At 55.6% G+C, this 21,555-nt stretch overlaps 1 protein-coding gene across 5 annotated transcripts in view; it reads left to right on the top strand.

Moving 5' to 3' along the window:
* Positions 1-21,182, top strand: part of DIDO1 (death inducer-obliterator 1) — a 51,784-nt gene extending 30,602 nt beyond the window's left edge. For 4 of the 5 annotated variants that reach the window (XM_060033286.1, XM_060033289.1, XM_060033285.1 and 1 more), the window contains exons 8-17: positions 3,964-4,441; positions 4,689-4,848; positions 5,629-5,745; positions 5,899-6,003; positions 6,267-6,402; positions 6,626-7,154; positions 7,590-7,743; positions 8,466-8,555; positions 9,362-9,557; positions 16,654-21,182. In XM_060033286.1, the coding sequence (XP_059889269.1) occupies positions 3,964-4,441; positions 4,689-4,848; positions 5,629-5,745; positions 5,899-6,003; positions 6,267-6,402; positions 6,626-7,154; positions 7,590-7,743; positions 8,466-8,555; positions 9,362-9,557; positions 16,654-19,700 (5,012 nt within the window). In that variant the 3' untranslated portion in view covers positions 19,701-21,182. Of the gene's footprint in view, positions 1-3,963; positions 4,442-4,688; positions 4,849-5,628; positions 5,746-5,898; positions 6,004-6,266; positions 6,403-6,625; positions 7,155-7,589; positions 7,744-8,465; positions 8,556-9,361; positions 12,767-16,653 lie in introns of those variants that run through there. The other variant, XM_060033290.1, reaches the window with a different exon arrangement.
* Positions 21,183-21,555: the final 373 nt, after the last annotated feature.

Below are 21,555 nucleotides of genomic sequence, written 5' to 3' on the forward strand. Positions count from 1 at the left end.
GCTGAAAATAGAGCTGATGTCACCGTGAGCAGAGCCCACTCCCCCCAGCCCCTGCTGCTCCACTGTGTCCTCTGAGCCCTGGCTGGTCCCGTTACGTTACCCGGGCCTTGTGGCGGTAGCTGCCTTGCCTCGGCCTCACCACTGAGCCTGGGTGGATCTGGGGCCCTGTGGGAATGGGGGGGGGGAGGGGACGTTCCGACCTGCACCACGTGGGCTTGCTTGGCGCCTGGTCACATAAGAAGCTCTTTGATTTCTTTGGCGTTTACAGCCAATCATTCTGAGTAGTGTCTCTCCTCCTGCCCCCCACCGTGTCAGTGTGACTGAAAGCCTCATATCTGGGGATTTTTAGGGTAAGTTGGCACCTCTTTGGGGCAGGACAAAAGGTATAAAGCAGTGACCGTCCCTCAGGGTTTCTCACTGGTCCCTGTGAGGGGCCACCCCGACAACGGCTGTCACTGGGCGGGGGCCGCGCGATGCTGTGCGACTCGGGCTCCTGCCCGGCGCTGGCTCCTCGTCCTGCTGCACAGCACTGGCTGCTCGGAGTAACACAGCTTCCACTCCCGTTTCCTCCTGTCCCCACCAAGGCCCACCAGTGCCACCCAGTGGCCAGCGATGCCACAGCACCACGGCCCACCTTGCCGTGTGGCAAGGCCCCCAGTTTCATGCTTATTGGGAAGTTAGCCAATTAGATTGTTGCTGGTCCCTGAGCGCACCGGCCTGCCTGGTTCCTACCGGGCTTCACCACAAACAACTCGTTTCCAGTATAAACCAATGGCCAGACCCAGCAGAAACGACGTCATCTGGGGCAGTGGCCTGGCCACCGGCCAGCATTTCCTCCTGTATCTGCTCCCCAAGACAGCACCTGCCCTGGAGCTTGGGCCACTCTTTTCCCCATAGGCAGACCCCGGGATGGCCCAGACTGGGTGTACACTCCCAGGAGGCCGTCTCTGTCCGGCACATGGGCAGGTGGTCACGCTGCCTCGAGCTGGCAGCACTGGGGGCCTGCCACTGCTGGAGCCACTCTACCATGGGGGTGTGCTGCTTTCCTGTTCTAGAACTGGTGCTTCGTGGTTGGTTGGTTACGCCTTGCTCTTCTGTGAATGTATACACCTAATACAGTTAAAAGGGAATTTGGATGAATTTGCAAATCTGATTTTAGCTCTACTCAGAAGTAATGCTTCTGTCACTGTCAGACACTTCGGCACTACACCGCGTCGCTGCCATTCCAGCAGCAGCTAACCCGCACCCAGCTGACGGTGGGACCGGAGGCAACTGTTTTCTGTTCTGAGCATTTTTCCTCAAAGTAGGAGAGGGATAGAACTGACTTGCTGTTGGGGTCCACCAGTTCCCACATCTTACCAACTTTTTATTTATGTAATTACACTTACATACGCTCTGAGATGCAGGTGAGGGATGATGAAAGTTGACTTTTGAAAGCCAGAAGCAGCTAATTTATAGAAGAGCAGCATAATGGTTACGGAAAGCCATCCCCTGCTTTTTAAATAGATTACGTTCATTTACTGTTACCACTCTTGGATAGCAGGTCACTTTAATCACCTGTACTGTGAATGTCCTAAAAATAAGCTCCTGGCTTCTGTTTTCCCTGAATGAGAGAAAACACCGGTTGACCAGTGGTTAGACCAGTGGAAGCGTTGATCTTAGGGAGTGAATGTTTTCGAAGTCAACAGGAATTGTCACTTGAAACAATGTAAATGTCACATGATAAGATTTGTTTGAGGCCCCATCGTGGGTGCCTCACTGAGGGTTCTGGAAGCGCCTTAGGCCAGCTTTTTACGGTTGTTTAAAAGCGTGCCGCTAAAATCTCAGCAAAGTTTGTAAAACGTCAGTGACTGAGCTGCTCTTAGGACTCGATTTTAACCCTGACGGGCTTGTTCCTTCATCCCCTGCTGGCAGTCACAGCTGGCACCGCGTCCTGCTCCACTCCACTCTCGTTCCTTCCCCCAAGAAGAGGGGCCTCTGTCCATTTCATTTAACCTAAGCTCTAGCAGTCGTGTCCCCCCCCCCCCCGCCCGCCCAGATTAGGTGCTGTGGACCCTGTTAGCCAAGGCTGAGCTGGTAAAGATAAGTTTCCATGTACTGAGGTATGGTAGCGCCTTAGGAATATGGATTTGAGCTGATGAAATAATATACGTAGAATCATAGTACTTAGTCTTAGTTCCTATGACGTCCCCAGTTCCTACTTTGTTAGCTGTGACTTGCTGACAGGGCATGGGTGACAGCCAGCAGGGTGGTCTTGGGAAAGGGCTGCTCAGCAGGGAGTGGGTGGTCTTGGGAAAGCCTGGACAGCATAGCCCGGGGGTGCCGGCACATGTGGGGCCAGTGATTGGGACACCGTGGACAAGGGGACATGAGGTCGGGGGGTGCTCTGTGAGATGAAAATAGATTTGCAGTCAGGGTTGTTGCTTGATGACAATGAGGTACTTCTAACACGGTTCTAAGTTTTGGATGTGTGTAGCGCTGTTGCAAACTGTAAAATTAGGTAATTTCGCCTGTACTATGAAATGGAAAAATCTTGCGGTCCCTGGGCTTTTAACACCTGTGGCTGAACTGGCCTGACCAGTGCTGGAGGAAGGCAGTCCTGAGGGCAGCACTCCGGCCCTTTGCCAGGATGGTCACGCAGGGTGTAGGCTGTGAACGCCTTGGGGGCTCTTGTGGGGTCAGGCCTTATTTGTAGACAGGCTCTCGCCTCTCTCCCCAGACTTCAGATTTCTCCCTGCTTCACTAGGACAGTTGCAGGAAGCCCCGGCAGCTGACTGGAATTGGTGGGTCTTCAACCCCTGCGTAAAATTGGAAGGCTGCTAGAGCATCTCGAAGTCTCCCGTTTAGAATCTAGGGGCTCACTGCGCTGTGGGTAGTTGAGAAAAGCCTGCGCCTGGGGAGGCGGCTTCTCCGTTGGTCCTGTGTGACGTGGCCCTAGGTGGTGTCCCTGTGCTCTCCTGGCTTGCTCCCTGGACCTGCCTGCCCCCACCCCCACCCCATTCTGCCCTGGGTCCCAGACGTTCTGGGCGGTGGGCCTGAGCGGGGCCATCTGGAAACACACCCCTGCTCTCAGTCACGGCTCCCCACGTACCTCTGCTGGGCCGCATGCCCCTAAGACTGAGGAACTGGTCTTAGGATGAATCTCCTTGCTTGCCTCTGACTGTAATTCTGATGGTCTGATACGGGATTAAGTGTAATCAGTCCATGCGAAGTACTGGCATAAAGATTCTCATTTTAGCTTTTGGCTGTAATCCTTGTTTGCATTGAAAGTGCTAACCTACTGTCTTACCCAATAGCGAGCTGCAGCTAGAGGGGTGTGAATGACAGCAGGTGGCGTTCCTGCCACCCAGCTCCTAGTGTAAAAATAACTGGTCTCCCCCCATGTTGCAGTTTTCTGCCAACATTCTATATTTTATTAACATCACCACGTCCAGTTGACTTTTGTCCAAGAGGACGGTGAACACCTGTGAGCCGCTAACCCCAGGGTGGACTCTCACTAGTCCTTCCAGTGCCCCATGGGCCCCCGAGGTGGGGCTTGGATATGCATTCGAAGAGAATGTGTCTGATCCACGCTGGAAAGATTTTCTAAGCTCCTGTTCACCAAAAACTGCACTGGGACTCTCCATGAGAGTGGTCTTTGAAATCTATACCTTCTCTTGATACAGCAAAATTTGCCCTTCGAGTTCCAAGCTAAGCTAACGGTTTAAATCAAGCCTTTGATAGCTTACTGGTTTATCGGTTGAAGTCAAAGTTTTAATAATAAAGCATTTATCTCTGAAACAAAGTATACTCGCTATCATAAATGTTGCTGGTAGCCCTTTTTACACTCCTTTTCTGAATTTAACAGTTACTTTAAATCTGTCTCAGTGATGCCGCGTTATTAGCTTTGCTGGTTTCGGGTGCATGTGCTGTGTGGGGTCCCCTGCACCCCTACCTCACTAAGCAGGCCCCTCTCCTTTGCAGCTGTGAAGGAGGACAGACGCGCAGAGGCAAAGGTGGCGGTGGCGGCGGTGCCGAAGAAGGCGGCTCCTCCAGGCTCCTCGGGAGGCAGCAAGCAACCCTCGCCCAGAAATCTCCTTCCAAAGAAGTCCCCTCCTTTTGCAAACGCGGCAGCAGCCAAACCGGCCATCAAAAAGACGCCACCGGGTTTCAAGGGCACCATCCCCAAGAGGCCGTGGCTCTCGGCTGCCCCCTCCCCCTCGGGCAGCGCTCCCTCGGCCAAGCAGGCAGGGCTGGCACCTGTTGCTGCCACGTCTGCTTCCAGAAAGTTTCCCAGCTCTGCTGCTTCGGTGGGCGCCATCAGGAAGCCTGGGACCACCTCGGTTCCCCTGGCCTCTCCAGCCCCGGGACGCCTGGGCCCCGCGAGCCCCGCCTCGTCACAGCCAAATTCTCAAATTCGGCAAAACATAAGACGCTCCTTGAAGGAGATCTTGTGGAAAAGGTGGGCTGTTCCACTTTGTTTCTTAAATGTTAAAGTGGAAAGTTTGCCACGTAAAGGGTGGTTGTTTCGTGATGGCTCCGCTGTTTAAGAAAAATGTCACATGTGGGACTTCCCTGGTGGTCCGGTGGTTAAGACTCCGCGCTTCCACTGCAGGGGGCACTGGGGTTCCATCCCTGGTTGGGGAGCTGAGATCCCACATGGCATGTAAATGCAGCAGTTACCGTGGGGTTTTTTTCATTCCATCTAGAGTCACTGACAGCGATGACTTAATCATGACAGAAAATGAAGTAGGAAAAATTGCACTGCACATCGAGAAGGAGATGTTTAACTTGTTCCGAGTCACAGACAATCGGTACAAGAGCAAGTACCGCAGCCTCATGTTCAACCTCAAGGACCCCAAAAACCAGGTGCGTGTCCGACCGTCAGGAGAGGGGGCAGTCCTGGCCAGGTGCTGCCCAGGCCTGGGTTAGGGCAGTGGGTCCCCCTGCAGCTGTGGGTGAGTGGCATGCTGTTCCCGTGGGGCCAGGCGCTCGCCCGCTGAGGTTCTTGCCACCCGCACGCCTGTGTGCCTGCCGGGGCCCACGCTGTCTGGATCGGCCTCTTGACCTCTTACCTGTGTTTAGAAGCAGGGCACATACTCTGACTTTCCATTTCGCCTTGTTAAGCCCCTGGCAGAAGGGATTTCTTCTACCTTTGTCCCTGACACTGTACCTTCTTCAGTCGATTGTGTTTTCTGTGAAGTGGTCTTTGTAGCAGGGTCAGTGCGGCGGGATACTCGAGATCAGCTGCCTGACCTCAGGGCCCTTGTTCTCCGAGCATCGATGGGATGCTCTGGGCCCTCGTCCTGCTGTGGGGCAGGGGCTTGCCTTGCTGCCCATCTCCACATCCTCTCTAGTATCTTAGAGGGGTTTTTTTGTTTTTTGTTGTTTTTTTGTTTTTGCGGTACGCGGGCCTCTCACTGTTGTGGCCTCTCCCGTTGTGGAGCACAGGCTCCGGACGTGCAGGCTCAGCAGCCATGGCTCACGGGCCCAGCCGCTCCGCAGCCTGTGGGATCTTCCCAGACCGGGGCACGAACCCGTGTCCCCTGCATCGGCAGGCGGACTCTCAACCACTGCACCACCAGGGAAGCCCTCTTAGAGGGAAGCCCTCTTAGAGGGAACGAGTGAACAAGAGATGTTTGTTTACAGGGGCTCTTCCATCGTGTTCTGCGTGAAGAAATCTCTTTGGCAAAACTTGTGAGAATGAAGCCAGAAGAACTTGTCTCCAAAGAGCTTTCCATGTGGAAAGAGAGATCGTCAAAGCCTGTGAGTGCCGACGGGAGAGGAGGCTGCGGGTGCCAGAAGCCTGACACCAGCGCCCCCCCCACCCCAGAGTGAATTAATAGCCCGTTGGCATGAGAGAGTCCCTTTGGGAAAGAAGGGCTAAGTTTTCACGTTTGTCTGTCTTTTTCATCTTAGGTGATGGAGTCCAGAACTAAATTGCATAATGAGACTAAGAAGCCAACTGTTAAACAGGAAACTATTCCCGATATGGAAGATTCTCCGCCAGTATCAGATTCTGATGTAAGCGTTTAGGATTTCCAGTGCTCACGAGAATTGACTAAGATGATCCCGTTCCAGACGTTGTTAGGTGCCTGAATTACTGGGCAAGACACTGAGCTGACACAAGTGTGTGTAGTTGTATTGCTTCTCAAGTACTTGTATTCAGTAGTCCTTTTGCTCTTTTTTCAGTGGTTCTTAATCACGTGAGATGTTTCTTCCATGGGTGCTGCTGATGTGGAGAGGGGGTGGCAGAGAAATGACCTTCTCTGCTTCTTGTGCTTTAGGAACAGCAAGAATCGGTGCGGGCGGCCCCCGAGAGGAGCGCAGCCCCGCTGCTGGACCTTGTCGGCAGCATGCTGCAGGACACGACCGGGCAGCACCGGGCGCACCTCTTTGACCTGAATTGTAAGATCTGCACAGGTGAGCAGATCTTGGGGGAGACTGTGGAGACCCTTCTCGGGACAGCTGCATTCAAACCAGGTTACACAGTGGAAAGGGTAGAATCATTTCTTCAAGCTTAGGAAGTGAGCCCCTGCCTTTATAGTGGTGTTGTTTTAAAGCAGTGATCGTCTGTCTACCCACGGGCAGGCTTTGCTCTCGAACGTGTGGGATTTCTCACGAAGGCCTTCCTTCTCTTCTCCAGGTCAGGTTCCATCGTCGGAAGATGAGCCAGCTCCGCAAAAGCAAAAGTGGTCAACTTCTGCCAAGAAGGAGGACTCAAAGTCCAAGCATGACAGCTCTGCCTCTGAGCCCGCTCTCAGCTCAGCCGATCATGCGGCACCAGAAACTCTGCCTGAAAACGCCTCGGAGCCAGACCTGGAAAGCGCTGCGCGCGCCCACTTGGAGGGAAGGTCCCTCCCGGTGCCTCCAGAGGACGGCCACCCCGAGCCCTCCGCCCTGGAAGGCGCCCCCTGCCTGGCCCCTGGGGGCGGCGGAGTGCTCACCACAGTCACGGTGTCTGGCCGAGACCCCAGGACTGCACCAGGCGGGCCGAGCACGGGCACGGCTCCTTCGGCAGCCCGCCCAGACAGCGCCCACCCAGCGGAGCCCCGACAGGACGTCCCGAAGCCTGTGCCGACCTCCGTGACGGTGCCCAAGTCCATCCTGGCCAAGCCGTCCGCGTCGCCCGAGCCCAGATACCTCCTGTCGGTCCCACCGTCGCCAAGCATCAGGTGCGGCCCCCGTGTGTGGTCTGAGCAGCTGAGCTGTGGCCTTTCTTTCAGATGAACAGGAGCAGTAATGAGTGATTCAGTCTTTCGGCTCTGAAATCCACCCAGAAATACAACTCTCCTCAATTTTCTATTTTAAAAAGGCGTTTTTTTAAGGCTTCAGTTTTAGGATGACTAATTATCACCTTAGAAATATAGTTCTTGAAAACTGGAATTTAAATTTACAGCCATCCAGTTTATTGCCTATATAGTTTATATTTCTTTGACCAGAATGTGTTTATATCATTATGATTAAAGTAATTAATTTGAAAAAGTAAGCTATCAAAACTTGCAAGAATTCACTTTGCTTTTGTAAACACGTTAAATAAATAAATAAATATTGGGGATTCTTTGGGCAGAGAGAAAGATTCACGTATCTTCTGTGGTTTTGTTTTGCAGCATCTCAGAGTCCCGCTCCCCTCCAGAAGGCGATACCACCCTCTTTTTGTCTCGACTCGGCACCATTTGGAAAGGATTTATTAACATGCAGAGTGTAGCGAAGTTTGTCACTAAGGCGTATCCTGTCTCTGGATGTTTTGATTATCTCAGTGAGGTTAGAACCAGGAGGGAGAGAAGTGTGTGTGTGCGTGTGTGTGTGCGTGCACGCGTTTTCCACGGGCACTCTGGTCCCGCGCTGGAGTCAGGCGTGTGACCACCTTCCTGCTGAAGTGTCTGGACACGCGAGCACCTCTGAAGGCAGAATAGGGGTTGCCGGGCCGAGTCAGCAGGTTACGTGGTTTGCACAGTGGCGAAAATTCAAATGAGAAATCAGACCCTCCATCTTTTCTGAAGAAGCTGAAGCTTGTCTTCCTTCTCCCTCTGTTCACTAGAGCTTGTGCAAAACCAACCTGGGTGTGCATGTGCCCACTGCAGGTGTGGCCAGACACGCATGACCTGCCTTGGTGTGGAGGGGCACACGTGACAGGTCTTTCATTTTTCAAAATTAGCAAAACAGCACTAGCATTTCAGACTTAACAAAGAGTGCTCAGTCACTTCTGAGACATACCTGGATCTTTATGCATATGTTCCTAAAAGACAACAGTAAAACATATTGCTGACTGTCACCCTATTGAGCAGAAGCTTCTCCTCCTGCCAGCCTTGGGTGTGGTCACTCATAATCCCGGATGTTAGTCAGCTAAGCAACATTTGACACCGTTATTGCTGCTTTGTTTGGGATAGTTGCAGTTTTCTTAGTTGTGAATCTCGGGTAGTTTGGGGTCTCTCTGTGACCGCCACGGTTCCACCGGCCATTTAATCAGAGTTCATTTCACTTAGGACCTGCCCGACACAATTCACATCGGCGGAAGGATTGCCCCAAAGACAGTCTGGGATTACGTCGGCAAGCTCCGATCTTCAGTGTCTAAGGTACCTGCCCACAGTCTGACCTCTGCACCCGAGGAGGAAGGGGTTTGTTTACACACGGCTCTTTCTTTGACTCTCGTCTTGCGCGTTAATACCTGAAATGTCTCTAGTTCGTGAGATACTTGCAGGTGAACGTTTAAGTTGATAGCTGGCTAACCTGTGAAGGGGTGTCTGAGTAGCATGACGGTGGAAGCTTTGTGAAAGCGCATGTGCAGTTCAGAGCTAGGAATACAGATGCTCTGTCCCTTTCTTGTCTGAGCTGGTGGAGTAGAGGTGGGGGGAGGCGGCTGGGCTGGAGTCTGAACCCCTGAAATGCGGACGCAGCTGTGTGTCTGCGTGTGCAGTGCTCTTTGGGGGAGGGGCTCTTGTTTTCACTGGGGTCACAGAAGGGTTACAACCCTGGTCTAGTTCAGCCCTCCCGTTTCGGAGCTGCGGGCAGCTCATCACACGCTTAGTGGTCACTTAGCTCTGTGTCAGACACTGCCCCAGGCTGGCCCTGCACACAGAGTACCCCATCAGTACGAGCGCCCCAGGAGGTGGGCTCTGTGTTGAGGACAGTGGGGCTGAGTAGTTTTAAAGCGGTCCCTCCGAAACCAAGACCAAACCCAGCAGTCTTGAGACTCGGGCCTGTGTCCTCTTCACTAGCTCGTTGTTCCGATGTGTTGGGCAGCAGGGCTGTGACGGTCAGAATCAGAGCTGGTTGCTCCTGTCCTCGCTTCCCTCCTGCTTTTGGGGCTTAGGTGCAAGGTGAAGCGGCTGCCTTTCCGAGAGGCCGCAGGTCAATGCTCCCCGCCCTCTGTTTGTTGCAGGAGCTGTGTCTGATCCGCTTCCACCCCGCGACGGAGGAGGAGGAGGTGGCCTACATCTCTCTGTACTCCTATTTCAGCAGCCGCGGCCGCTTCGGCGTCGTGGCAAACAACAGTAGGCACGTCAAGGACCTCTACCTGATCCCGCTGAGCGCCGCGGACCCTGTGCCCTCCAAACTCCTGCCCTTTGAGGGACCAGGTAGGCCCCAGCCTTCTGCCCACACGTCCCCCCTATGCCCTGCGGAGTCAGTCCCAGCGAGCTGCGTGCCTCACCCAGACCCGGCCTTTGGCAGCGGAACTTGGGAGCAGGGGTGAAGTAGCGTCGAGCTATGGGACTTCCTGGGTAGTGGAGGGTGGCACCGGAGGTCCCCTGAGGAAGGTGTGAATTGTCTTAGAAAAGTCCTGTGAAGAGGGACAAACCTGTCCGGAGCCCGCCCGCCTCGTGTGAGCAGGGTGTTGGCGGCGGGAGCTGGGCAGTGCCGGGAGGGCGGGGCCTGGGCCTGGCCTGCGGGCTTGCCTCCTTGCAGGCGTCAGGCCAAGCCTCTTCGCTACAGGCATTCGTTTTGAGGAGAAACGAGAAATAGCGTTGAGACAGGAACTAGTTCTAGAAATAGTCACTTTGAAATCTGCTGCTCGAATTCGTACCTTTGGCAGACCACTTTCTGTTCACTCATTCCTTAGAAAGTGCTGCTTCTAAAGAATTACTCACAGGCTGACCAGAAAGAAAGTTCAGGCTTGTCAAGGGAGCTAAGGGTGATTCCAAGGGGGACGTGGTCTCTGGGGACCCAACTCCTCTTAACCCTGAGAAGTTGACGGGACTTAAGTCTCGCAGAAAGGTGCCTAAATGGGAGTGTCTCCTTGGCCGTGGCGCCCCCCAAAACGGCTAAGCCTAGAAGATGCTGAGCGTAACCCGCGGTCAGCGCTCTTGAAGCACTTGCTTCTACAGGCGGTGGCCACGCCCGCGCCCGCTGCCTCCGTGTCCATGGCCAGCGCCCCGGCGGCTCTGCGGCTGGGCCCAGCTTCCTGGTCGGTCCCCGTGACCGCAGGGCTCGTGTTCCCTGACATAACACACGGAACTGTCTCAGTGCCAAACACGTTAGAAGCCAAGCTCTCCGGGGGGCTGTCCCGCTCCTCGTGCTAAAGCAGTGCTGCCTGATGGGCAGCAGGGAGGGCCGTGGCCGAGGTTCTTGGCGGGCAGCTCCTGGGGCGCTGGCCAGCTCCCTGGACGCCGTGTTCCTGACACAGCGGTGACGGTGGTGAAGCCGACTTCCCGATACCATGAGGAGCCTCCGGTCAGTCACAAGGGTGGAAGCCTGAGCGGGGCCTAGTGTGAGCGTAGATCCTGTGACATGCACACTCTGCGCGTCTGTAGCAGCGGGACCTGGGAGGTGACAAAGCCCTGTTTCACCCGCGTTGGAGCCCCCCTCACGGCTCCACCTGCAGAGCCTGCGGTGGGGTCTTGCCTGACTCCGTCCCGGTGCACCTTGTCACACGAGCAGGGGGCTGCCAGGTTCGGGGCCACAGACAGACCCTGAGTGGAGCAGAGGTGGTTGAGGTCAGGCGTGGGGAGGAGGCAGGGGCGCAGGGGCCACCGAGGGGACCCCTAGTTGGAGCCGCGGTGGGAGCTGGTGCAGTGCTGGGTTGGGGCCTGGCTGGCAGAGGGAGGGGGCCGCGCTGGGTGTTCCGGGGTGACACGGGGACAAGGAAGGCTGGGCAGGGCGCTCACCTCATCTGCTAAGTGACCACACTTGATGACCAGCGGAGTGGACATCACTCCTCCACCTGCATTCCCAAGGCTGTCACTTCCTGAAGGGGATGCTCAAAGGCCTGCGGGTTTTCATCCACGATAGAGAACGAAGGTTTCATTAAAATCAAGTAGGAAGAGGGGCTTTCGAAATGTGATTGTATGGGAAATTTTACCATAAACTTTTAAAGACTTTTAATCGAAGAGCTTCTAAATCTCAGCTCGCTCAATTTAGTATATGTATTTTTAAGTCTCCTGCTACCTTTGTTTGACGTTAACATCCGTGTGTGTTCTGTACACCTGCACATCAGCCAGACTCCCTTGGCCCCAGAGGCCACGTTACCTGCCTGAGCTGCTTCGCACGTTTGTAGTGTGACTTGGCGCTCCCTGGGTACAGACGTCCGTGTGTCCCAGGCTCGCGGTGTGTGCGTCATGTGCGTGTTGTGTGTGTGCATGAGTGTTGGAAGGTGGGCCGGGGGTGTTCCTCCCGTCTCTGCACAGCATCCTTTGACGGCACAGGTCCAGTCTGAGGGGCTGCCGTGTCCGTCGACGGAGCAGCCAGTGGGCTTGAGCACATGCTGCCTGGCAGCGCTGGCCCCGCACCCTGAGGGGAGCACCCTTGACCCCCCATGTCAGCCCCTCAGCAGGGAGCGCCCGCACTGCCCAGGGTTGTTGCTGCCTGAGCTCGCAGGGCCAGTAAGCGTGGAGTCAGGGTCCGACCCGGCCGCATCTCCATCCCAAGGCCTCGGTGGGGCACAGGCCTCCCACTTCGGGCAGCCCGCCAGCGGGCGGGCCTCTGGGAGGAGGAGGGCAGGTCTGTGGGGGTGGAGAGTGCCGACTCGGCACGTCCGTCTCTGGACTTGGGAGCCCCGTAGGTTTTGACAGTATGGCTCACTGGAGAAGCAGGCGAGGACACGAGGTGTTGAATCCATGTGCGGTGCCGGGGAGGCCTGCGCGGCCTGCTTGTGGTCAGCGTCCTCTCTGCCCCACGCTTGGATGGTGGACACGGGGTGGTCTCCACGCAGAACCCACAGCCCAGTCCCTGCACGGCAACAGAGCCCATCCGAGCCCAGTCTGCCTCCAGGGCCTTTTGTCCTCCCGGGCTCCCTCGACTTGTCCCAGAGGCGCCAGGCCGTCGCCACGTCACACAGCCTGGAGGACGGCTGGGAGGCCCGCGTCTCTCTGAGCCAGCGGACAGTCCTTCCACTGTGGACACGGCTCAGCTCAGTCCCACACACACTGACGGGGCTCCACCCCTGGGGACTCAGGTCTCAGCTGGTCCGCGCGTCTAGGGGCTTTATTCACAGAAGGAAGACCAGTCAGATGGGATGCTGGGCCTAGGCCAGGGCGCCCGGCCCTCCCGAGGGGGTGGGGGGCGCCTGTCGAGGGCCCTCAGGCATCTAAGGTGTGGACCACCCTGAGCAGAGGACAGGGACCTGCCTTCCGAGGCATTGCAGGGCGAGGGCCATTCTCTTAGCAGGCTGGCTCCATCCGTGGTGTCTGCCTTCTGTCCTCACGCTTAACTGCTTCCTAGATTAGCAGACCGTTTCCGTGACTTGCAATATTGTCAGGTAAGCACGTCTTCAGTTTCTGCGTGCATAGCTGTGTACAGATGCTGTAATCAAAGGCAAAATCGTGCTGAATGGAAAGTGCTTTTCTCTCCTTTGAAATCAATAAAAATATTTCATGGAAACTGGTCATTGTTTGTCTGAATTTGAACCATTTGGTAGCTCTTGGTGCCCATCCAGGTGCACTGTGACGGAGGACTGTCTCCACCTTGCTTTGCCTCAGCCGACGCCAGTGTGCTTCTGGCTGTGCAGGTGGCGGTGCTGTGCTGGGGGTGCCTGGACACGGGCGGGCGGACGGATGGACGACGCTCTCCTCACTGGGACGCGGAGCCCTGGCTTTGCACAGGTCTTAGGGACCCAAGAGTGGGAGCGGGCGAAGTCTGCATGGGAGCCGAGTGTGGCGGGCGGGCAGCTGCTTCTCCCCGTATTTGCTGCGTCTCTGCCCAAGTCCTCTTCGAGGACGGTTGCGGCTAACTCCAGCACAGTTTCTGTTCCCGCAGGTGTGGACGTTTTGTCTTGTCGGACTCAGACCACAAGAAGGTGTTCACTTTAAACACTGAATAGTGGAGCATTCCAGGTAGATTTAGGGGTAAACGTCTCATTTGATAGTTGGACAGCTTTCATCTGGTTTATTAAAACTAAACCTTGTCCCCCCGCTGCACCACATCCAAGGTGCATGGGGGCTGCTTCCCCCACGGCCCTGTTGCTGACACACCTGGACACAGATCCTGGTTTGGGTCTTGGCTCAGGAAATCCACACACACCTTTTCAGCTGTCCCTCGTCCCTGGGTTTGTCCACTTCTTTCCCTGTACGGGTGGTCTGGGGCTGACCCTTTCACCGTGAAGACTCGGGGACCTACATGCAGCTAAGAAGGCTTGTTTCATCCACACCGGACATTGTGGACACGTTTCTCCCGCAATTTGGAGGGGGTCGGGCAGGGGTGCCGACACCCCGGTGCTCAGTCTGATCAGTACCCCGTGTCTGGAAATGATAGTTCAGTGGCCTCCCACCTAGTTCTCATCTACTTGATGAGTCATAAGCCTCACCACTACCCTCAAAGAGAGGTCGGTAAGTAAGCGCCCCTCTTGTGACCATGGGACAGAGGCCCTGTGCGGAGCCGGGGAGGCGCCCCGGGCCCCAGCGGGAGCCCTGTCTCTGCACGCAGCCAGCGGGGCGCCCTCTCCTCTCCAGGGCTCACACAACAGTGGGCGCGCCCACAGGGGCCCCAGGCAGAAAATGGGGCCTTCAGGTGAAGGCTGCCCCTGCCCCGCCCCAGTGGTAGTAGCCCTTTGTGTCCAGCGTGCCCTTGCCAGGCGCCTGTTGTGAGGGTGCGGAGCGGGGTGGAGCCAGACGTGCCCTCACCTCCCTGACGGTCACTGCCGAGGCCCCGGTAGCACAGTGAATCATACTCTTCCACGAGTAAGTCATCTCCACGGTGCTGGTTACATTTCAAGTCTCATGCAGCCATAACGTGCACAGGTGAAGCAGATGAGATTTGACTGCTTCAGAAACAGCCCAATTTAAGTGTAAAGTCCTGGGGAAGATCAGTGGGGAAATTCAAAACTAACATTCCTCCAGCTCGAGCTTTGTTAGATCGCTTACGGGTGTGTGTAGACGAAGTAGTTGAGCTGAAAGCATTTAACAATACTAGCTGCTTAGTTAGGTGCTGGTCTCCAGGGAGTTAACTGTTTTCGAAACAAATGTAAATGTTAAGTAATTTAATTATAACCTCACCTGTGACGCCTGTGCCCACAAAGGGTAGAGTCTAGAGAATTTTGCCACGTCTGGGATATATCAGTTTTGTTAGGAAGCATATAAAGCTGCTGCAAGTTGTAGGGCTGGCGCACCTCCCGAGGACAGGACCCCACCTCCCTGGATTTAACGCAGTGACTTAGCCTCCACACACAGCGTCTTTGACCTGAAACGCGATTCATGCCGCAGGCCCTGGTGTTGGCACCTTAGAAGTTTAGCTCTTCAGAGGTAGCATAGCCCATCCGCACTGAGGACAGAGGACAGTCGTGGGCCCTGGGCTGCTGAGAGGACGCCCCTGGCCGGGGCTCCCCAGCCGTCCCCACCCCCGCCCGGGTGGCCGAGCACATTCCTCCTCTGCTGCTGCTCACAGAGCTGGCCAAGGCTCCAGCTTGTGGCTCGGCTGGGGACCTGCTCTGCCAGCTCTGGGGCCGTGTCAGTGACAGTCGGTCCAGAAAGGGCCACGAGAGCCAGTTGAGCTATTGACTGTGCCCCAAACTGGATATTAGTGAGCTGTAAATTATTCAGTAAGTGGCTGTTATAGTGAGTGAGAGATTTACTATTTTAAGTTAAAATAATTCATTTTGATTAGAAAGCAAACTTGATAGAGTATCTTTCACATCTGAGCAGAACCATCTGGATGCCATGCTCAGTGCAGTGGGCCTGGCCTTCCTGTCTCCACGCCCTCCTTTGCCCAGCTCCTCCTTCCCCTGAGTCACCAGTGTCATCAGAAGGGCAGGCAGAGGACATTCTGGAAGAAGCCGTTCCTCTTATCATGAGTGGGTGTCTTCATGGGCACCTCAGCCCTTGAATGTCAGCCTGTGAAACGAGGCGCTGAGCACAGTGGGGAGGGGGGCCGGCGGTACCTCGCCGATCCATGTGGATGCTGGGCCAGCCCAGCTCACTCTGGCATGCCGGGTCTTCCTCCTCGGGGGCGGGGTGGGACATCCGCCACCCTCGTGCTCGGCATGTCAACCCACCTCTGTTGGAATTTAGGAAGGGTGACAGGCGCTCAGAACTACACAGTGGGTGTCCAGAGACAACTATTTGATCTGTGATCAACTTAAAATCACAGAAAGAGTAGGAAAAACAGTGCTGATTTTCTTTTTTAGTGATTAAACAAAAAATATATAGCATGAATATCTTTTACACAATAGTGATTTATGTGTAAATTGAGTTTATACAATTTGATTAATTTTAAATATGCTGTTGAAACAAAATTTTGGTCCCATGTTTATCATTTCTCCCTAACTTACCGATCTGTGACTCGGGCTTTTCTGTTCCCCTGTTGGTGTTCCGGGTTTGTTATTAGTGTGAGGGTAGAGGAGCCGTACAGAGACAGTAGCATCCCTGGGACAGTGCACCACGATCCACAATGTTTGGATGAAGACTGTGCAATGTTCTGAAATTCCCAGCGTGTTCTCCACGTGGTCTGTCCTTTGTTGCCCCTGTCCGAACACCGTTGGGCTTTAAGCCGCACGTCTTGTGTTGACAGAGACCTGAGCGTTCGGTAGCTTTTGATAAGCTACTGGTCGTTGAACGTCTTTCTAAACCTGCAAGAACATTTGTTTTAGGCATTTTGGTCAGCGTCACTTTTCCCGTCAGTTGTAAATTTTGACACCAGTGACCGATGAACTTATCGAATGGTGTGTGCTATATCGATCAGTATAATTTTGTTGATCATTATAATTGAGTTGTAGAATTGGTCCTTAATTGAACCTTTAATTTTAGTATGAATAGCTTAATTTACATATTGCAGCTCATAAGTTAAAGTCGAAAGGGGGTGCTGCCTTCCTGATTTGTAGCAAGAGTCAAATAAAGGAACACAGCTAAGAGTTCGTTTAGAAAACATCCTGGTACATACAGGCTTCATTCCCAGTAGGTGAACGTCCTGGAGTGTGTGCGTGCTGGCCTTCCCCACCTCCCCCAGCACAACTCTACCCTAGCGTTGCGTATAATTGAAAATCTGTAATAATTTTAGCACTGGGCGAATGAGCGTGTGCATTGGGCCCTTGGTTTTGTGGTTTGTGGGCCCGTCAGGCCGGGCAGGTGCGCGGTGCAGTTTGCATCTTTTGCAGCTGGTCTTCAAACACTTGGTTCTGTTTTGCCACAGAATTTCCTCCTCCTCCCTCTGGAAACCATCCCCCCACTGCCCTTCACACCTAGAGTTTACCCCTGAAGGACAAAAGCTACAATTCGATTCTAAAATTTGCACAACTGTTTTGTTTTCTAGGTCTTGAGTCACCGCGTCCAAACATAATCCTGGGGTTAGTAATCTGTCAAAAAATAAAGCGTCCTTCAAATGCCGGCGAATTAGACAAGACAGAGGAGAAGCGGCCCCGTACTCAGACACAAGAAGAAGTGGATCCCGTCCACCCCAGAGTGCCAGCAGCCCTGCTCCCTGAGAAGAAGCCGCCCAAGTACCCGCTGTGCCCAGGGGACGCGGCTGTCAGCACCACACCCCCGGGGTCTCCCCCACCCCCACCCCCTCCTCCAGAAGCACCAGGCGCGCCGGCCTCATCTTCCGTGTTACAGATACTGTCGTCGCTCAAACCAGGAGCCACGAACACTGTCACAGCATCACCCGCATCAGTGACGGTGGCCGCTTCCTCTGTCACTTCCTCTTCTTCAAAAACAGCTTCGCCCCTAGAACATATCCTGCAGACTCTCTTTGGGAAGAAGAAGGCGTTTGACCCCCCCACCAAAGAGCCTGCCGAGTCGGCCCCAGCCCCCCACCAGGACTCGAGAGCCAAAGCCGGCGGCGGGCTGCCGGCAGCACCTCTGCTGGACCCAATTGTCCAGCAGTTTGGTCAGTTCTCAAAAGACAGAGCTCTGGAGGAGGAGGAAGACGACAGGCCGTATGACCCCGAGGAAGAGTACGGGCCTGAGAGAGCCTTCGACACTCAGCTTGGAGACCGCGGGCGACGCCAGGACGCGGAGAAGGCTGCGGAGGCAGCTGAGCGGGAGGAGGTGGCCTATGACCCGGAGGACGAGACGATCCTCGAAGAAGCCAAAGTGACCGTCGACGACCTGCCCACCAGAATGTGTGCGGACGCGCACGGCGGGGCGGGCCTGCCGGCGCCCTCCTTGGCCGAACAGCAGCAGATGATAGAGGAGCTCACCAAGCAGATCGAGGAGCAGCAGAGGCAGGTGGAGGAGCAGGAGGAGGCGCTCAGGCAGCAGAGGGCGGCCGTCGGGGCCTCCATGGCCCACTTCTCCGTGTCGGACGCGCTCATGTCGCCACCGCCCAAGGCTGCGCTCCTGCCGCCAGAGCCACAGGCTGCGGCCAAGCCGGCCGCGCCCCCCACTGGCAGCCAGGCTCCGGGCCCGAGCGCCGAGGCGCGGCTGAGCCGGGACCCCCGGCAGGCCCGGCGGTTGGCCGCGGAGAGCAACGAGAGCGAGGCCGCCCCGAGGCCCCCGCTGGCCAGAGAAGCGCCCGGAGGGGCCGCTGCCGGCCCGGGGCCACTCCCAGCCCAGGAGGAGCCAGAGTCAGCCCCTCCACCGTGGGCTCCGGGCGAAGAGGCCCCACTGCCGGCCAAGCAGGACGGCCCTCTGCGGGAGCCCATGGAAAGCCCGGGGCCTGAGGGCGCGACCGGCGGGGACGGCGCGGCCAGGCCTGCCCGGAAGGTGCTGCTGCCCACGCCGCCGGGTGCCTCCTTCCAGCCCCTCTTCCCTTCGCAGCACGAGGGCCAGACATTCCACCCTCCCGGAGGAAGGGATCCTTTCTCGGGTCCAGGGTACTCTCAGGAAAAACCTCTGGGCTCTTGCCAGTACGACGATCAGAGAAATGCTCAGTTTCCCGAAAAAAGTGACTCCCTGGCAGCTGAAACCGAAGGAGACAGAGAGCCACAGCCCAGGCCAGGTGAGGGGGCCGGCACGTTCCCCGCTGCAGCACAGAAAGGGGGGCCTCCACCCCAGTTCCAAGGCCAGCGGGAGCCTGCACCGCGTGCTTTCGGGATGTCGGGCCTTCACGGCCCCAATTACACAGGCCCACGGGGGCCAGTCCCTCCGTTCTCGGAAGAGAATTCTAATAACGACGGGCCGAGAGGGGGGCCTCCACCAGCCAGATTCGGGCCCCAAAAGGGGCCCATCCCTTCCTTGTTCTCAGGGCCACACGGGCCACCTCCCTATGGGGACGGGAGGGGCCCATCCCCTTCCCACCTGGGCGGGCCCAGGGGAGCAGGGCCGCCTCCGTTTGAAGACCGCAAGGACCCCCACGGGGAGAAGAGGGAGTTCCCGGAGGCCCCTTACGGTGAGGCCTCGGGCCCCCCTGGCCAGTGCGAGGGGCCCGAGCAGGCCCCGTTCCTGGGAAACAGGGGCGCCACGCCTTTCCAGTTCGGGGGCCAGAGGAGGCCTCTGCTGTCGCAGTTTAAAGGACCCCGAGGTGGCCCTCCTCCTTCTCAGTTCGGAGGTCAGAGAGGCCCCCCTGCCGGCCACTTTGTGGGCCCGAGGGGGCCGCACCCTGGGCAGTTTGAAGGCCCCAGGGGCCAAGCTCCTGGATTCGTGCCGGGACCCAGGGGGATGCAGCCTCAGCAGTTCGAAGAGCAGAGGGTCCACTCACCGCCCAGGTTCACCGGCCAGAGGGCACCGGCGCCCTTGCCCTTTGGGGGGCCCCGGGGCGCCGCTCCCTTCCCCGAGAAGAGCGAGTCGGCGCCTCCACGCTTCCACTTCCAGGGCCCGGCCGCCCCCGGACCCAAGCCGGCGCCCCGGCCACTGCTGGAGCTGCCCAGCCACCCGCCTGCGCCACCCACCGCGCCGGCCCCAGGCCCCGAGGCCGAATTCCGCGAGGGCAGGGGCCACGAGTACAGAGGCCCAGGCTTCGAGGGGCGGCCCCGGGACAAGGCCCCGGAGGAGCCCGAGGCCCCGCCGCCCGACAGCCGCCCGGGCCGGGCCCTTGAGGACCGCCGGCGCGAGCGGGAGCGTGGGAAGCCCTGGGAGCGGGAACGCGGCCGGACCTGGAGTCGCGAGCGGGACTGGGACCGAGGCCGCGAGTGGGACCGACACCGCGACAAGGACGCTGGCCGCGAGTGGGACCGGGGCCGCGAGCGCAACGCGGGCAGGGACAAGGGGCGCGAGTGGGACCGGGCCCGAGAGCGGAGCCGCAACCGCGACCGCGACCGCGACCGTAGACGTGACCGGGAGAGGTCCCGCAGCAGGGACCGTGACCGCGACAAGGCCCGCGAGCGGGAGCGCCGCAGGGACCGTAGTCGGAGCCCGGAGCGACCCCGGGACCCCAAGGCCGAGGCCCCGCGGGCCGCCGCCCCCACCGCCCAGACCTAGGGCCGCCCGTGAAGCCGCGCTCACGTGCTAAGCAGGTGGTCTTGGAAAGAGCTGGGTGCTCATGCACAGGACAGAACCTTCTGGACTTGAGAAATTACTGTAATTTTGTGTATGATGGTTTCTTATAAAATTTCACACCTTTACAATTCTGATGCTTTTTAAATATAAACAAGAAACTAAGAACTCTTTAACATTTCCATTTAAATGTACTGAAATGGGAAAGTACCTACAAAAGCATATTGCTTTTTCAGATTATAAAGTTATCTTTTCTAATAACTTGACTATTGTAAATTTTAAGGGAGTTTAGTGGACCTCAGAGCCATACCTTTCCTGACATCTCATCTGTGATACCTGTTTCCAGAAGCTGACTTCACAGGGTTCGGAGCAGGCGGCCACGTGTTTCTGTGCATGGCTGTGTCAGCTGTCTCTGGAATGTTGAGAAACACCAGACTTAACTACAGGTGCATCTTTCTCTTGTCATGAACAAATTTGAATTACAAATTCCAACCAGGAAACAAAAACACATTTCTTTGTTTTGCTCAGTGTTTAGGTATCCCCTTACATGTTCCCCCCACCCCCAAACATGATTAAAAGCAACATCTGAGTAGAAATTGTGGAATTTTAAATAACAATTTATTTTAAAATGTTTAAATTTTACCAGCCTAAAGAATGTGAGAAAGTAAAGCAATTAAGTGTACTTTAAAAGGCGGGGCGGGTGGAGGGAATAGGTTTCTTTGATTTGAATAATCAGGAACGTTTTGTTTGTTGAACTTTACCATCTGAGCGGTTCTCTGTCCCGGGAAAAGTGCACTAGCTCCGCACTGTGATACATACTTGTGACAAAATCTCAACGTTTGTCATTGAAACGGAACAATATTTGTGTAAAGCCTGAGATGAAAATAGTGATACTAGCTTAAGAACTACAAACTAGAAAGCTTTTCACTGTGAGACACAGTATACTGCTTCTTGTCATGTATTTTCCAAGTACTTCTGAAGTGCGAAAGAGAAAAAACTTGCTAATTTATTTGACTGTACAAATAAACTTTGATAATTTTTTTATATTTTCATAAACTTACTTTTGCAAATATAAAATTGGAGGATTTCATTTGTCCTTTGGAGTCTGTTCCATTGCACATCACTACAGATCTTTCACTTTCTAGCACAAACGTTTAAGTTATGAGAACACCGAGAACTTAGCAATTTGGAGTGATTGGTGTTAGAGACCCTGTCAGTAGGTTACGTTAAAGTGGCGACGAGTTCCAACATCTAACGAGATGTGAAGGTTTTTTTACGTGTAAAACAAAAAAAATTTTCTAATTTAAATACAACAAATGTAAAAAATCAAGTGTGTTTCTTTAGGTTTACTTGATAGAAATTTCTGTAAATTGTATTTTATATTGCAAAGTATTATATCACTGTACATTAAAACATGGAACTTCATAGCTTTGTTACTTGAAGTAGAATAAACATCTACAGAAGGTTTTCTGTCTCGTGTGGCATCGCGTTGGAAAGTCGGGTCTGCAGAGGGATGCCTCAGCTCCCGCTTCTTGGCAGTCGGCGTGGTGTGGGCAGCGGTGCCCTTTGGCCTGAAGACCCCTGCCGGATGCACCCCGTTCCCGGGATGGTTCCAGCACAGGACCCCATGTCGAGCAGGAAGCCCGAGGCCACCAAGGGAAGGACAGAGAAGCGCACGGTCGGGATGACAGAGACGTGGGGCAGGCGGTACCGGCAGGGTCGGCAGGCACCCAAAAGTCCCCGGCCGCTGACTCGGGCCTTAAAGGAGCACCGGGCTGGTCACGAGCGTGTGGTGAGGCGGAGCTGGTGGCCCAGGCGCCTTGCCGGGTGGAATAAGTGG

Source organism: Delphinus delphis, chromosome 15 (assembly GCF_949987515.2).
Source record: "Delphinus delphis chromosome 15, mDelDel1.2, whole genome shotgun sequence".
In the NCBI taxonomy this organism is placed as follows: domain Eukaryota; kingdom Metazoa; phylum Chordata; class Mammalia; order Artiodactyla; family Delphinidae; genus Delphinus; species Delphinus delphis.